Genomic DNA, 18,209 nt, shown 5'->3' on the forward strand with positions numbered 1-18,209 from the left:
CACTTTCGTTGTCATTTCGTCCACGAGAATAGACTGACACCACAAACCGTCCTCTAAACGAGCCCGTTTTATTTTTCTAAAGGAAAAAAATTGCTAATGGACACCAAAAACAGCTACATACACATTTTCGGGTCCAAACATGTCTTGAGATTGCAAAGACCTAAAGATTTATTTTAATGTTAATTGCATGCAGATCAGAAGACAACTGAGGCCAGTGGAGTATGTGGGTGCTGACGGCCTTGTTTACAGTAGGTGCGAACCCAATGGGATGCAGTTATTTGATTGTGAGGTCTGCCTTTGAATTAATATTTGACAACTCACTTCGCTACAAAGACCCTGAAACACAAAAATGAGCTCAGTTACAGTCCTAAATTGGATATACAGGAAGACTAGATCCTCCTATCCATCGCCTAACGTTACTAGAAAGTGATGGGAGTTTTGTTCGCACTTCGAACCCCAAGGACGTCTGTATTGATTTAGACCCATGTTTAGTTTCTTCATCACGAAAGGACGATTCTGATATGTTTACGTTCATATTCATCGTTACAGACCGGTGCTTACTTTTGTCGCTGAAGAAAAATAATAACCGAAATATGCACCATCAATTACGTTAATCTCAAATTTAGTTTTTATATAAAAAGGAACTGATTCTGCGCACAAAGAATTCTATAAAGTAAACATAATGCCAAGCCCATGTCCACATACACAGGAACTTTACAGTCGGTACTCTGGCTAGTCTACTGGGTTGAATGACCCGGGTTCGATTCCCGGCAGAGCAGGGCTCCTCTCTTCGCCACATTGTCAAGCCCGGCTCAGGGGTCCACCCACACCCTACCCAGTGGGGGCCGGGATTTTTTACTCTGGGTAAAGCGAAGGGGGCGTGAAGCTAACCTCTCACCTTCACGTAATGCCTAGATTGATGGAGCTCTCCCTTCACTCCTCCTTACGTCTGTATGGAGTGGCACTTAATTAAGCACCGGGGACAGCTATATATTACAAGCATCATGCATAGGAGAGGTAAATTAATAGAACTTTAATAAGAAATCAAGGAATGAAGTGACCACTTACGAGCAGGCGTGAATGAGAGGATAATATTAAAACGGGTCTTAGAAAAGTTGTGAGGATCTGAACGGAATCTGATTCGGAGCGGGTACCAGTGGCTGGCTCTTGTGAACACGTTGAAGAATCAATGGGTCCCATAAAATAAAGGAATTTCTTCAACAGCTGAGCGACTATCAGTTTCTCAACAATACTCAACTCAGGACATCCGATCTTCGTTGACCATCTGATTACGAGGTAGATGTACTAACCACTAACCCGCTACGCTCAGTTAACCTCAAATGCTACGCCCATTCAACGTCATCTTATAGTGAATAACCACGTTCTAAAAACATAATTAACTCACAGATTCTCGTAGTTTTTATCCCATCAGTCAATCCTATTCCATTGTCATTTCACTGTCAAGAATAAAAGATTCCCTTTGTCATCGATAAAACCACAAAGCGGCTGTTAGCTGTTAATAGGCTTTTACGCTTTAAATTTTAATAAACTTTCGGGAGTTACTGTGAAATGGAAGTTACTTAAATTTTAACGTTTGTCACTCTTCGCTAATTGTATGGTGTCCTATAAGTTCTAGTTGCCATATAGACATCGTTCATCAGCACCTCCGATACGATTAAACCGTAGTTAACACTGGTTGTGGTTAGCAGGAGGAAATCTGTTAAGCCTGTGTGAATTACCTTGCCCTCCTGTGCATTTTGCAGGGCAAAGCACCTTCGACAGAGATTGATAGCATAATTAATCACCACTGGTGATATTAATAACCTTCCTAATCGACAGTTCATCAGTGTGGCCACCGATTTATTCACAGGGGATATCTTTGTGTAAGATGCAAAATAGACGCTTTTCCTGCTACCATATAAATATTTAAAATTTAATTTCTGCTACCGAAGTTCTTGTTATCTCATGTGAGCCTAAGGATACACATTATAATACGGAATATTAACCTTGTGTTTTATAAAAATCCCTGAAGAAATCAGCGTTATTTGAAGAATTTTAACAAACATTTAGCACACTACTTAAAAATAGTATCATAATGTCTCTCATTAGATAAACATTCTACGAAATCCAGCTCACTGTCTAAACTGGGGGGGTGTCGTAGTCTTTCGTGCAGAATTTGGCAAATTGTGGAAGTTTTACGCTATGAATATTTTACAAGCCTTCTGTATGAGTATCTCTCCAAATTTATAATTAATTATTAGCGTCGACGTCAACAGTAGTTTCGTTCTATAGCGGTTTCAGCATCCACATTGATGACCGTTAAAAGCTTTCTTTGGTGTTTGATCCCATACTTTCAGCGTGTTACCATCATTTCGTTTTTACTTTAATTTTATTTATTTATTTTTTGTACACCTAGAAATTTAAGGAGGGGCCCCGCATAGACCCGCGCCCCTCTAGGGAATTTTCTGCCCAAAGCTAACTCTTTAATAGTCTAGGAATATCTGTACATGCTCATTTGTAAATTCAGATGGCCCAACCTGACATTAGTGATACCTGTGTCTTTCTACCCATAGTAATTATCACCACCTTCATTATCAACGATAACAACAGTAATCACTTTACAATCGTTCTCCTGCTAAATGCGATTCTACAGAAACTTCAAAATATGAAACCAAACACAAAATACCACGTACTTCGGAGCCAACTGGAAAGATATTGAAACTTTATTTTGGGTCTGAAAATACTGTGTTAAAATATTCATGTAGGAATCCCGTCACATGTTTAATTTCAGACTTCAAAGCTGAAATCAGCTGTCGTCTATTGTTTTAACTCACATTTCCAAATACAACACGTCATAAAAGTGGTACTGATATGGTGACTTTTTAAATGCTACCATTTTGTAGGTGTACGTTCGCTGATCTAGAAATTCCTTTACAGTACCTGTCGTTAACAACTTACGTAGTAACTGAATTGTTCGTCTGCAACCATACAATGGAGATTCCTTTCCAGTCTGTCTTGTCGGTCCACGTTTATGAACTTCAATATGAATTAAGTGATTAACGTTTAGATTTAGAATAATTGGAGACCATTCCAAGGATGAGAGATTTATTCAAAATAAAACGGAAGCACACGTCTCTGATTTACGTTTCAAACCATTACGCTCATTACCACGGTAACGATGGAAAATGTTCGTTACGTGACCACACAACTCTGGGGTGGATTAAACCTGAATGAGAACTTCTACGATTGTGCGAGTTTCTGAACGGCATTTTAAGCAGCTAGGAGATCGTTATTAAATTTTATGCCCCATTTACCTAAACACTGGCTCTTGCGAACACAGTTATGAACTAACCTTCGAGTTCCATTATAGGGGGAAGGAGAGTTCTTGAATATTGTTAGCTTCTCAACAAGGAATTTGCTCAATGGCAGTGTTCCGCAACTGGTGTGCCACGAATGTTTATAAAAAAATCGTATATTAGCACGTTATTGTTAGAAAAACGCGATATATTACTTTCATAATTAAAATTCGTAATAAACACACACACAGGTTGATCATCGACAGCAGATTCAACATGTGTTATGTTAATTGAATAAAAGTTTTGGATATTATCCATCGTCTAGTAAATATAAAAAACGTAAAACGACGTTTCGGAGATGGGACTCTATCTCCGTCTTCAGGTTCCTACACAGTTGGGCCCACTAGATAGAGCTAGTCCGGAGATAGGGATTAGCTCTATCTAGTGGGCCCAACTGTGTAGGAACCTGAAGACGGAGATAGAGTCCCATCTCCGAAACGTCGTTTTACGTTTTTTATATTTACTAGACGATGGATAATATCCAAAAATTTTATTCAATTGACTCTTCACCATCGTCAAGAAGTTTTAGATTTGATATGTGTTATGTTATGTTTTTCTTCATAAGCCTGCATTCTTATAGGACAAGGATTTATTTTTATATATATATAGACCTACACATTTATGGCCGTACTCTCGTTTCGTGAGGCAAACTTTTGGTGTGCCGTCATGAGACTTTGACAAATTGAGGTGTGCCGCGGGTAGACACTGTTCTATGGAGTGAGTATCAGGGAATAATTAACTAATAAAGCCAACATAACACATAACACCGTCTTCTGCTCCTCGAGGGTAATTTTATACGTAGAAAATCTGAGTTTGTCCGATCCTGCCAGCTGGACTGTTGCGTGCTATGGGAGGGGAAAGGAAAAAAACACGTACAGCACCCAGATGCTTTTAAATATTTCATAACAGCAAAAAAGCAAATACAAACTGTTTTAAAAATACCATCTATCTATCTGTCTGTCTGTTAATCTATCTATCTATCTATCTATCTATCTATCTATCTATCTATCTATCTATCTATCTATCTATCTATCTATCTATCTATCTGTCTGTCTGTCTGTCTGTCTGTCTGTCTGTCTGTAATGGTCAACTGCCATACATATTTAACTTCGTACACAGCCTACGCATCAATTCAAAGATCCAGTCGAAGCCAAGAGCAAGTTTGCTGACTTTGCACTTTTTGATATTCTTTTATTTCTTTCCTTTCTGCTATGAATATAATGGCGACAATGACTGATGTAGTGGGGTAATTGAACGACATCTGGTGTGGTGGATCCAGTCAGGACCTGTTTCATATTATTAACTGAAAGTGTCAGCGATACTTAGGAAAATTTAGTCGCTGAGGAATTTGGACACATATTTAATTAAAATATGTAGTTACACTTGAATCTGCTGTGGCATGACTAACTAAAGCCACCAAATAATAAGATAACTTCTTACAGAACTATCCTAATAAACTACAAAAAATCAGCGTCAATAATAGGCCGTACAGTATAGCTTACATATTGCTAAAAGTAAAAAAAATCTAGGATAAGGTTTCCAATGTTTTAGGAGCAGGAACCGACTTCACTCGCACTCACAAACTCGCGATATGCCAGGTTATAAATCAGAACAATTACAGAAATTTCATGGCAATATATTGAAACACCATGACAGCTTTCATAATGCTACTGACCTATTACAACAAATAAGTTCACATGGGAGAAAACTTTGTTCTCTTTATTAATTAAGCGTTTAAAATAAAATATTTAATTTTCAGTCAGCGGGTTTAGAAGCCTTGTTCTAGAAGATTCTGAAAATATTACACCAGCCAGAAACGAGTTAACGAGAATTAAAATACGCCTACAGACTTCATGACGTGATGTTTAAGCAAAGAAAAAACTTAACCTACACGAATTTGTTAGTGTAATATTCGTAGATCAATCTTGTGATCATCATTATCATCATCATGCACTTCAAAGTTTAGGCCTTTTGACCTGTTCCGATCTCCAAGTCAGTGGAATTGGTCCTTCCATCTCTTCCGTAGTTGACTTGTCTGTCTTGTTCCTTTTGGTTACACTCAAACAGCTTCCGAGGAATTAAATAAGTTGGCATTCATAAGACGTGTTCTTGAAGCCGACAAATTTAAGATAATTCCATTTTATTGTAATTTTGTTTTGAACACGAGCATAATGAAGAAATTAAAGAGTCCAAACGCGAAAGACAAGCTACTCAGAAAACCTGCAAAACAAATTAACAAACGACATCTTTACAATAAACTTAATTAATGGAGAAGAACAAATGTTATCTGTTTTCAAGTTAATACAGCATTTTTCTTTTGAAGAAATACACTTTCGCTTACAGTCCACGACACTTTTTCCAACGACCTTGACAAAGATACGAATACCAATGTGGCCCGCGATAATACCAAGGTTGCCGACCCCTGATTCAAACGCTACAGACCTCTTCTTACGTTAACTCCATACGCATTCTTTCTTTAATTCATCTTGAGGCGATGACCTATTGTCATTGTCGTGACCCACAGAATTTATCACTGTTCATTTGCAGCCTCGTGGGAACACGGAGATGACATGATGATACTATTGTTGGTGATGCTTCTGCCTTGTGCTGCGCGAGGCTATTGATCGGATTAGGACATGACGCTCTCGAAAGTGGCGCCGTGTCGCGGTGGTTTCCTGCATACTCGGCGGCCCCTGTTGCAAAAAAAAAAAAAGTGTGAAGAGATGGAGCGACCCTCCTCCCTGCCACTAATCTTGCTCCACCAGTTTCCGCGGGACCTGAATCCAGTTCAGTTTGTGTCTTGGCCTACAATGGAGCGGTAACCGGCAGGGAGTTGTTGTGTGTGGCCATGTTTATTTTAACCGTATTGTCGTCGTAATATTCTTGGGTCGGTAAAAGTAATTCCTGTCCATCAGCTCAGCCTGCCCTGTCTCATGGTGACTTGTATCGCATGGGGTCTTACTACACGTATCCTTCGTATCGTGGACAACGCCGGTGGGGTACAGTCAGGTGCATTGGGATAACAGCTTCAGCAGCGGTAGGCCTAAACGCCCAGTCACTCAGATGTGTACTTCTTCAGATGTTGTTATTGTTGTCACTAGAGTAGTTCATAATTAAGTTTCACTCCTCACTTCAGACACTCGTTCTCCGTGTACCGCGGTCAGTCAGTACGTCAGTGTCGCCAATTCTGCTTCCAGATAACTGTGTTAGTGTGTTACCGGTGCTGACTGCATACAACAACAGTGAGTGAAAAAGATTTTAAAACTCCGGACCACCACAGTTAGTGATGTGTAAACAAACAGTCGATCAAGTTCAAGTGCATGTGGACTTTGTGTTCTTCTTGGGATAAGCCCACCAAAAAGTTCAACGACCGTCCGTTGAGCTCTCTCCACGCCATCGGAGATGACATCTTGCTCGTTGTTACACGTGAAGATGACAGATACAGTAGTTACAATTTTTAAACAAGAAATATTAATTAACTTGGTGTTAGTTATTTAATCCAATTAACAGTCCCAGTGAAATACAACGCTAACGTATAACAGTTTTAAGCTTTATTTTCCGTGGTTGCTACTAACCGTTCTGCATTTCAGTGCTAAATGTTCTCCATTTAGTAGCATAGGCCATCGTAAAGTCTTGTTTTTAGTTTGTAGGCCGATTTTGGGCACAACAGACCTTTTTCGACATCGGTTATGTAGATGAACGAATCAGGCCACGACAGCTTCAGTTAGATTTTAATAAACGTAGTAAGCATCTGTGCTGTGAAAATGGAGTAGAGTATGTTACGAAATGGAGCGAAACTGGAACAGCAAAATTAGTGGAAAAACGATGTGGCAGACATGTGGTCAAGGGCGTTACGCTGAATTATTTTAGTGTTCTATTTACTTATGGTCTGAGTAAATAAGTCTATTTTGATACCATCAAAGACTTTGAAAGGAGCATTGACGTGTTTATATCCTACCGACAATATTATTGCGATTTAACGGATACATTTTATTTGCATATTTGTGGCTTAAGTTCGTAGTGGACTTCGTTTCTGACCCTTCAGATTTACAAGTGCAAAATTATTGCGTGAATTATTTTTATATTAAATTAATTGTAATTATCATTATCTCAAAATTTCTTAGCAGTATAAAATGAAAATCACGTGCAGTGAATTTTATCAGAGACGATTAAATTGGCGGCAGATAGTACCAGTAGTTGAACATTTAATAAAATTTCATTAAATACCAACATTTTACATAAGAATAGGCGTAGGTTTATGTGACAGTGTTTTTGTAATGTGGCGCTTCTGTATTATTTAATACAGGCACTCAATTTTCTTAAATTCCATCGTATTATATGAAATGTTCCCTTACGTTTACAACAAATTAATGAATCATTAATAATTTCACATAGAAATTCTGGAAATTGCATAAAAACCATACCTAGATCCAGTTAAAACTGAGGAGTACAGTGAAAATGATGTTCTTGGTTTTGGGTTAATGATATTACAGGTCCAACTGCAGTACAGTGTGATAGTTATCGTTATATGAGAGCACTTTGTAAAATATTACAAAGTAACAGTGACGACAATACATTCGTAATGATTCGAGGATGAAGATACGTGTGGAACTGATAACGTTACTGAATTGGCATTCATGCTTACTTAAGTAAAGCAATATGCTATTGTCAAATGTATAACATTCTGTCTAAGCCGAGAGTGACGAGAAAGATTGATTTTATAACAAAAACGCGATACAAAAGAAGTCTTCTAAATCACAGATAAAGAAATGCTTTCGTTTCCACCTTACTGCAGAACTAGTTTATAGGGCCATTTATATCGAATTTACAGCAATCAATCATATGTTTATAGATACAACAGCTTTCCATCTGTAGTGACAAGCAAGGGATTCTTTAAGTGGTTTATGTTAAACCTATAAACCTATTTTTGTTTAGACGACTGTTAATGCAACTGGACCGCATGTCACGATGACCATTTCTTTGCATGACTGCAATACACGCTTATAACACGCTCAGCCAACTGTGGAAGTTTTGCCCTATGTAGCATCTGTTGTACTAGCGAGTGACGCATTGTCTATCATGTAGAGGTCCTCTTGCATGTGGGTGTTGGGCTGGTAAATGCATATGTGAAGCCTGTTTATTTTAAACCCAATAGAATCTCACTGTCGTCTTAAAATAACAAGTAGTTATTAATTTTTTTAGGGATGCTTGAAACGTTTCATTAAGAATAGACCTATATTTCCGGTAGGGGGAGTGACAGTTGGACAATACGCCTACTGCTTTAATAATTGCATTTTTTTATTTTCTGTGTATTTCGTAATGAAGGTAAAATAACGTCTTCGATTTGCCGTATATTCGCTTGATGTCCCGTAACCCTCAATGAGTTTTTATGAAATCACCGTTACCCCATTAACCAAATCCCACTAAAAATTATGCTTTTGGACACAGTTACTTCCCTATTGGTCGAGATGTGTGTTTAAAAATATTTTTCTTTGTTACATGATTCAGGCTGAAGAAGAATCCTCACGGTAATCAAACATTTCAAGCCAAATCTGCAATGTGACAATATGAATATGGGTTAAATATGCTTGATTTTGAGTTAACTGTAGAAACTATGTTTTATAGTGGGATTTGAGACTTTCACGTCTGTGTAAAGACTCTCTTCTGGGTTGTGGTGACATTGGTCAGAACTATCTGATGTTTTCACGTTCATAAACTGAATCAAACAATTAAACTCCTCGATGCATAATACTAAGCCAGCTAGCTGAAGCCCCTTATTTGTTTAACCTTTAACGTGACTATCGAAGCATCATGGAAATTTGTCAAAGTTCGAGTCAGAAAACTTTGGGGACTTGGGCACATGTGGGGAGAACAATATTAAACCGGATCTTAAAAAAAGAGGGTGTGGACTGGATTCAGCTAGCTCAGGATAGGGTCCGACAGGGCAGGCAGTTGTGAACACGACGGTGACCCTTCGGGTTATATAAAAGGCGGCATTTCTTGGCCAGTTAATTGACTGCCAGCTTCACAATGAGGCACCTGTGCCACGGAATTAGTAGTCTCAAAATTTAATACAGCTTCGTCAAATGTCAGGCATACGCAAAGTGTGAGCAATTGTGTTCAGCAGAATATAGGAATACTATGTTTACTGCCTTCTTCATTAACATTTCACTAATAATTATTAAACGAAGGCAGGCTTGCGAGGAGCACGGCATTGTCTATGCACGTCACTGACCACATACACATGTCATGTCTCGTATGTTCACAAGCAATTTTTTCATCTGACGATACGATTTGCTACGTCATTACACAATTGTATGCTCACAGACAGCAGTACACACTGATTTACAATAGGAAGTTTCAATACGACAGTGACGTACCGTAACACCGTGAAGATAATTGGAACAATTCATTCATAAGTTAGGTTATAGCAAGTTCATTCCGAACTGAAATTACGAAATGGTCATAGTCGCTGTATATTAGAATAGATCACGTCATTTATTAATTATCACGTCTTATGTCGTTCTCTGCTGGTTTGCGACTGATTTAACGCGTCGGTGTTACGCTGGACGTGGTCCATTGTCTGAGGTATATCATACAAACGACGTTTCGACATTGGCTTTGCTCCCTTTTTCAAGTTATTGGTGTCATTACACTGGCCACTGTTCTAATGGTTAGCACACTAGCCTACTATTGAACACTGTCCCGGGTTTAATCCTAGAATTAAACAGTAATCCCAAAATTAAAAAAAAAGAACTAACAGTGTAATGACAACCAACCACCTGAAGACGGGAGTAACGTCAATCACTAAATATCGTGAACAAACAATATGCATCAAGCAGTGGACAATGTCTGACATAATATTGGTACAAATTCTTATTTATCCTGAATGACTAATATACAGATTATATATTAGTTACATTCAACACAAATTTATATATATTTTCCCCCTTTCTCTCCACCTCTACTCACCATTGACTGACTGTGTGTTCTTATTCAAATTATATAAATTCTCTCATTTATTACCTTGTTTTTTTGCATTTTCTTCTCCTTTTATTCTAATTGGCTTCATTTATTTGAATTTTTATTATAAATATATCGATGAATTTTCCATATGTATTAACTCATATATTTTTTTTATAATCTCTTTGCTGTTATCGTTCTATATTATTATTTTGCACTTCCTTTGTGTTATATTTGCAATTGGCCTTCTGGCTGTTGATGCAGAACACTAATGACAAAGAACTGAACGAACCGCTAGAATTCAAAACTGGAGCTGATGACACATAACGAGTAGAATGACGATGCTAATAAGACTTTCGTCAGGTACGGGTGGCCTTGCACCTGGGACATTTTCAGTTCAGAAAACGTATACTAACGGTGCTTACTCAAGCGATAATTTAAAATTAAAGGTATTGGTGACTAGTAGGCAGTACTAGCTACATGACGCAGACATGCCTCACTGTTTAACATTATATGTGATAAACAATTACTCATTCTCAAACACGTCATTTTAGAAAGAAATAGTAATGAGATTCAAAATAACTTTCTATCGTGGCGTATCATACAGATGAAGTGGACAGGTAACACAAGATGCAGAAAATTCACTGCGTGATCACTGCACACTTTTACTTTAGCAAACGGTAGGCGAATTTTACGAACTTTCATATTGATTATCTCTGCTGCAGACATACGGTCTGTACAGCACATCCAGTGTCTGGTTATTACCCAGTGAAATCGTGTGAAAGAGATTTTTTTTTGCTTGGCACATGTTACTGAAAGTAGCAGGAACCGTTAGGAATGTTACTAAGGACTTGCCATTCAGTTGTCAATTTCACTGTTCACATCTATCAGTAATTTAATTACTGTCGAATATAAAATAACCCCGTAATTAAAAGACGCACAGAAGCATACAAATATATTCTGTGATTTGTATGCCTTCTTGAAGTGTGGTTTAATTCTATTTTAGACTCACACTGTCATCCAGTCTTACCCAGATATTGATTGGTTCACGTGTTATTTAGCGATTCTTTGTTGTATTGAGAATTTATATCACGTCGAATATGCATTATATATATAATATTAATACGCCCTAGTGTAATATGCATATAAAGACAAGATTCGTAAAATAATACATGAATTCACTCAACGAATAGCTAATAATAGTAGTAATATTATCAGTTTCCTAACACGGAACATTTTATGGCTAATTATTTCACCATTCTATTTCTATTATATTAAAGAATTTGCATTATATATAGGCCCATGTGAGCCACTTAGTGGAGATTACGATGGGATGAATAAGTGGCTAGGAAAGGTGAGACGAGAAATACAGAACTTCGTCAGGAAACCTCTTTAAAATAGTCCACAAAGATAAAGGAGGTGGGAGAATAACATTAAGAGGTATTCTACATAAATAGGCTGTGAGGATGGACGATGGATGGAACCACCTCGTCATCTTGTCCGTTTGATATCAGATGCTGCTAAATTTTCGATATTTGTAAATGCAGTATTAGTTAATTTAGTTGGTGTTAGCATTATTATTTTATCATCACGATAAATATATTACTTAATAAAATGGTTAAACGTTTCCATTCGTGTGCACTTACGAAAATGAGAATATGTAACAAAATTCACTGGCACGTCTCCACCAGCCTATATTAATAAAGAGTTATTTGCTTATAAATTACAATGAAGAGAAAATAACAGCATAAATAATAAATGTGGCAAACGTAAATTCGTATAGGGTTCTTACGTGTTTGTAAAACGTAAATAGTAATAACGATGGCGTATCTGATGTCAGTCTAAACAGAGTCAACAGGACAGACGGGCGTGTTCGAAAATGCCACAAAATAACATGAATTTTGTGTTAAACTACGTTAGGAAACACGTTACCTGAAATTCACATCAAACGTCATATGTTAAAAAATAGTAGCAGTCTATATTGTTACATGCAAATTAAAACTGGCAATAAACATAGTGCGTTTGTAGAAGCGTGTTTATTTGCTGTATGCATCCGACCCCTAATTGTCTCATCATCACATGCCATGTCTGTATACGAGTTAACGCATGAAACATTACGATCGATGTATCGACGAATGCTACTCTGGGTCTGTATTTCATCTGTAAGCAGTGGCAGCGAAGGGGTGGCGACGGCGGGCCTGTAGAAATTATCATTTATCACATGCATGCTACAGGTCTCGCCCATCTCGACGCCGCGTTGCTGACATTTGGTGTCCAGAAAAGTAAACACTTTCCGTGCAGGTATACTATTCGTTTTGAGGCATTTGTTCCTAAATTAAGAAATTTGAGATCCTATGTCGTTCATGATGTTTTTCTTCAGTTTTGTGTGGGCCGTATCGAACTGGCGCTTATATGATTCATCTCCTCTGACACAGATTTTAGTGGGGATGGGGAGGGTTGGTTCTGCATCAGACAGTAACGAATCGAGATATCGTGTCAAACAATCGATACTTAGGGGGCGGACAGTCACTTCGTACCACGCTGCGTCAACGCGGACATGCCTTTTGCAGGCACGCGTTCTGCAACCGACATCTACTACTGTACTGCCCCGCTGAGATTTATTTTATCTTTTCTTGGAGTCTTTCTTCTCCGTTATTTTGCTTATCCGACATCTTCCTTATTTGAATTTACAATTGACCCAGAGAAAGGACAGTGACAGGACAAGACGGCCTATTCCATTAAAATAATTCTGGTAATACAGTGTTCTATAAAATAATGCCAAACCTTTAAATTTAAATACAAAGGGCATTAATGAACTCACAAACTTCAGACTTTGTACGGTACGTGATGGAACTCAAAGCTGTCTGAATAAATCTACCGGATCTGCTACTTACGGTCCTTGCGTTTACTGTGACATCATGTAGAAAGAATGTCATGTTCTCGTCAACATCGCCGTCAGTAAAAATGCGTGGTACTTAAACTGATAGCTCTAAATATCTCACTGTCATGTTATTGGGAAGTCAGCCTCCCTGTTCATTAGGCCGCTCGTTTACTTCCGTATACGCCCTTGGACATAGGCAAGCAGTGCTACTGTACGTAGTACAATGTAATCAAGTGGTTCTTGGCTTTTCTTTATCATTGTGTCATAATGAAATGTTTTATTTCGCTGTGAACTCTCTTTATCAGTAACCTTCACAGCGTTTTATTTACCTTTGACCTTCCATAAGTCCGGTATGAAAAGCAGGGACTTCTACACGCTAAATGAATCAACACTTGTAGCAGAACATGATCCTTAGCCACTTACACCCACCTTCCGTCTTAACACTCTGTCATCCTAAAATAAATCTTAGTGGTATCTCCGTCTTGATTTACCTAATTCATGTTTTCCAAAAATTGTTCCCACAAACACTTTATGTTCTCAAATCTAAAACTTCTTGACGATGGTGAAGAGTCATTCGAATAAAAATATTATCCATCGTCTAGTAAATATAAAACGTAAAACGACGTTGTGCATCGAGTTTCGAATTAATGTTCATGTGTATTTATTCCCACTTTTTGTGAGTTTCTGTATTTTGGCTTTATCGTGTTTAATGAATTTTATTTCTTCTATTTATTCTTTTACGTCCCACGGATGGATGGTGTGGTGATGTCTTTCACTTTTTTACTTTGTCCGGAGATAGGGATTAGCTCTATCTAGTGGGCCCAACTGTGTAGGAACCTGAAGACGGAGATAGAGTCCCATCTCCGAAACGTTCTTTTACGTTTTATATTTACCAGACGATGGATAATATCCAAGGAAATTTTTATTCGAATGACTTTATGTTCTGTCCACCTTCCATGCCCGATGGGATGACAAAAGTCTTTGAACTGAATAAGAAGCATTTCCAAGATCAATTCTTGTCCTAATTTTATCGTACTTCAATATCACCTGCTGTGTTGTGTGATATCATAGGCTACTTGAAAAATTTACTGAAAATTACTAGAATCAAAAAATTCGAGTGTTGCGTTTTTCTGTGTTTCTGTTTATGGAGTACAGGCAGAACAAAACACAATACTGTTCCGCAGTTTATCAGCCACATGATAGCTATTTATGACTCACCGCTGTGAAAATCTCAAATCCTACACTATTTATGATGTACGTTTTACAAAGTCTAATGCGTTCCCCTCTATAGTTTAAAGTATTTACCGTTCGTATTGCAACCTTATCAAACTCGAGCTTCTATTTAATAAATAGGTTTGTACTTAAGGCCTTCCCTGTTCACACCTCTACCTGCATTTGCTATACAGTGTCCCAAAAAGATGTACACACACATTCAATTAATGAATTAAGGACATTTTAATAAACTAAACCATTACATACTTCAGCACTGGCACTCAGTGAATTAGTGAATCTAGTGTATGTGTTCAAAATGACCACGGTTAGCTTTATGGAAAAGTTGACAGCGACGAGAAACTGACTAACAAGCGGACGCCAAAGTTGCTGTTGTATATACATCTTTTTGGGACATTCTGTATTAACAAACAAGGCATTCAGATTTTCAGTCACCATCATCACTAAACTTTCCGTCTTTGGAACAAAGACATTTCTCGAAAATGCCCAACACTTAAAAACTCTGAAGTTGATATCACATTAATTTTCTTTGCGAAACGTTGCTGTAACAACCAGTTTACGCAGGAACAGTTATTTTCATTTAGAAATAAAGTATATGTTCGTTCTCTCGGAATGCCATGTTGTAAACTGGAGAAGGAAATCTATGAAAGTTTAACGTGTTTATTGAATCTTAAGAGACAAGCTGACCTTCGGTGAACGTTTATTTTATTTAAGAAATCAGTGACGAATTTATACCAAGTCTACGTTGTAAGTTGGTCTTATATGTTATCGAGTGCAGAAAGAATACAAAGTACACAAGATTAATGATTCAAAACTAAAAGAACCCGCCTAAAAGTATTGTAAAGTAAATTATTCTCTCGTAGTAAAGCGCCTACATGGAGTATAGTGGGACAGCTTTACTTTACTTTTTTAAAATTAAACTCCTACTTATTCTTTTATCCAAAAGTTATTTTTTTCATTCGCTCTTCTTATCCTTGAAATAAAACAAAAATGCACATTAAGAAATTATACTTGATACATAAATATAATGCCAAAGATATATATTATAAAAATTGTATAAACTGAAGATAATCAGTGTGATAGTTCTTATGGTGGTATTATCTGTGATTATTGTTCTTCTTCTTCTTCTTTCTCACTCATTACTTTTTCTGTCCTTATTATCGCCTCTTCCCAACAATTTTAAGAAAGAAACGACGTTTGGTAGAAAAAGGTTTTCGGGCCGGTACATATTTGTCGTGGACCAGCGATTGAGAAATACTGATCTAACTTTATTTAGTAATATCTTAGTATATACATTACGGAACAGAGGATACATATAAATGGACAAGTCTTCACATAGACGATCCATTCCCATAGCTACGAAAGCAGTAGATTAAACAGGGGAAAAGAAACCACCGACGGACGGTGTCTGGATCGAGAGAACGGTAATATAGCGCGTCACTTATTTCGAAAGCACCAGAATCAAATACCCGAGACCACTGTATTGACGGATTCTTCACGACTTCATTGGGTTCAAAACTGATTTTGGGTTAGTGGCTTCAACGCTTTCCCCCCACATTCCATTTTCAGTTATCCTGCTGCCATCTTCATTCGACAGTGTGCGTCGTTAAATAACCTGTTGAGTCATTCACAAGTTCAGTAACGCCCAGGTTGGCATGTTCCCAGTTTCGTTAACAGAATACAGAAACAGGGAATTTTATAAGCAAACACCCGAGAAAGAGTAGTAGCTGTTTCACGAGCTCGTATATTACACTCAGAATTACCCCGTATCACACGATGTGAGCTAAAAATCTGAGTGTATTCTGTAACACAGCTATGTTTCGAATTTTGTGCTATTTAAAAGTGCCATGTTTACAACAGCTACAAGGTTAATGGCCACAGTAATTTAGTTGGTCACAGTCCAAATTCCAGAAGCCAAATTAATTTGTTTCGGAGGTCTGGCAAATATTCCATCTGCTCTGTTTGCATACAAATCGTTTATATAGCGTATTATTCTCGGTTAGCAGTAAAAGTCCCAAATTAGGGGTGGGTAGATATTTTCTTTGGATGCCTGGTAGAACAATTTCGGAGTGACCTTGTATGAAAGGGCTTCATGAAACTTCCAAATGATATACCAAGAGGCTTCACCACCAAAATAATTTATGCATCCTTGTCCCCATGCTATCTACATGCCCAGCACATTATGAGGTGTCGTGTAAGACTGACCAAGTTTCTCTTTTGCCCACAAGAGCCTTTAGAGGTGCAAATATTCTCGTGACAATTTAACTTTTAACACTTCCCTCAAAATAGAGACCACGTTCAGTATCAATACTATGCAGCTAGCAAAATTACTTGTTTTGCATATTCCTGTGATAAGCGATTATTTAAAATAGAACTGAAAAATGCGGTTTTACACCACGTAGTCTAGTAGAACATTATCGACGTTTCGAATGCGCCTGCTGCCTCCATCATCAGGTTAACCCTAGCAATTACTTCTGAAACGTCTGTAAACTTCTACCCGACTACACGGCGCAACATCCCAGAAGACATTAATCCTAATACTCACCGGCGTGAGAACTTGAAATCTCACTATAAATTTCCAAAGCTTATTCTACTGTTACATAATTGTATCATGAATCTCATTGTTATTTGTTAACTTTCCTAAATATACTTCATAAAGCTATCAAATGAATTATTAAATGTTGTAAGATTGTGTTATAACTTAGTTGGTGATACTGGTTAATAAAATATTAACATCATACCGCGGGCCACCTTTAGCACACGGCCCATAGTTCGCCTACTCCTGTCGTAAATACTGCACGAAGTCAACATTTTATTTTTGATACAAGAGGAGAAGGGAGTTTAATCACGTTGACATGTGGAGGTTGTAACGCCGTTGTGAGAGATCGCTTATTCTGTCTTTTTCCGTAAAGTCCTAGTCACTTTGCTGTCGTCTCTGACTGCCACTGGTTCGAAAATAACATCCCCGCTCTCCCGGACTGAAAATAACACTGCCACACGTCTCCTGTGGTCTCTACAGACATCCATCTCGACTCCATTATCCTCGTGCAAGTGCATAACATTTACATATCAGCGATACTTGGACATAAGTGTTCCTTGAAATTCATTTCTCAATTTAGGCTCACGAATAGTTTAGCTTCTGAACAGCACATTTATCTTAAACACAACTGTAATTTATGAAAATACTAATTGAACGCGCATCTGCCTAGCTCTTGTATCTACGTGTTATTAATAGTCTTATAACTCTTATTATTTATAGGTAAATATAGCAATGCTGACCGAAGAGACTATAATATTATTTATACTTCTTCTTCCTTTTTTTTATTTAAGCAAGGAACTGTTTCATATTTTACCAAGGGAAAGTGAGAATCCATCATTTCTTGTATGTGTGAGCACAAAATCCAGAGTAGCCCAATGCTTCTTTATTTAAGCTGCATTCACATGAGTTTATCGAATATTACACAGTCATTAGGATCTACACAAGAACAAGTTTTTTTTAAAAACTAGCTATTTACTATCAAAATTCTATACACAGAGAACTGCCTCTAATGTGTATGAGACGCTTAGGTAAGAAATTTGCAGACTGCCGGTAAAAAGTAAATATCATTAACAAGAAGTGAAGTTTCTAGAAAGGGTTTAATATGTCGCAGATGATGCACTTAGTTATATTTCTATACATTCAGTTAGGTCTACATCCTAGGCAATAAATATGCCATTTTCTAAATGAAGGATGAAACTGGCTGTAAACCGCGTTCAAATATAGTTGTGCCTGTATGTGA

The 18,209-nt window shown here is 37.6% G+C and overlaps 1 protein-coding gene across 6 annotated transcripts in view; it reads left to right on the forward strand.

Annotated features, from left to right (window-relative positions):
* Nucleotides 1-18,209, forward strand: part of Dyrk2 (Dual-specificity tyrosine phosphorylation-regulated kinase 2) — a 158,269-nt gene that overhangs the window by 112,451 nt on the left and 27,609 nt on the right. Inside the window, exon 1 of one of the 6 annotated variants that reach the window (XM_087355350.1) lies at nt 6,125-6,393. The exons of 4 other annotated variants lie outside the window; for them this stretch is intronic. In XM_087355350.1, the coding sequence (XP_087211476.1) occupies nt 6,307-6,393 (87 nt within the window). In that variant the 5' untranslated portion in view covers nt 6,125-6,306. One more of the 6 variants, XM_087355351.1, reaches the window with a different exon arrangement.

Source organism: Zootermopsis nevadensis, unplaced genomic scaffold, assembly GCF_977971745.1.
Source record: "Zootermopsis nevadensis isolate Lab colony 2312 unplaced genomic scaffold, Znev_1.0 Znev_ptg000024l, whole genome shotgun sequence".
In the NCBI taxonomy this organism is placed as follows: Eukaryota; Metazoa; Arthropoda; class Insecta; order Blattodea; family Termopsidae; genus Zootermopsis; species Zootermopsis nevadensis.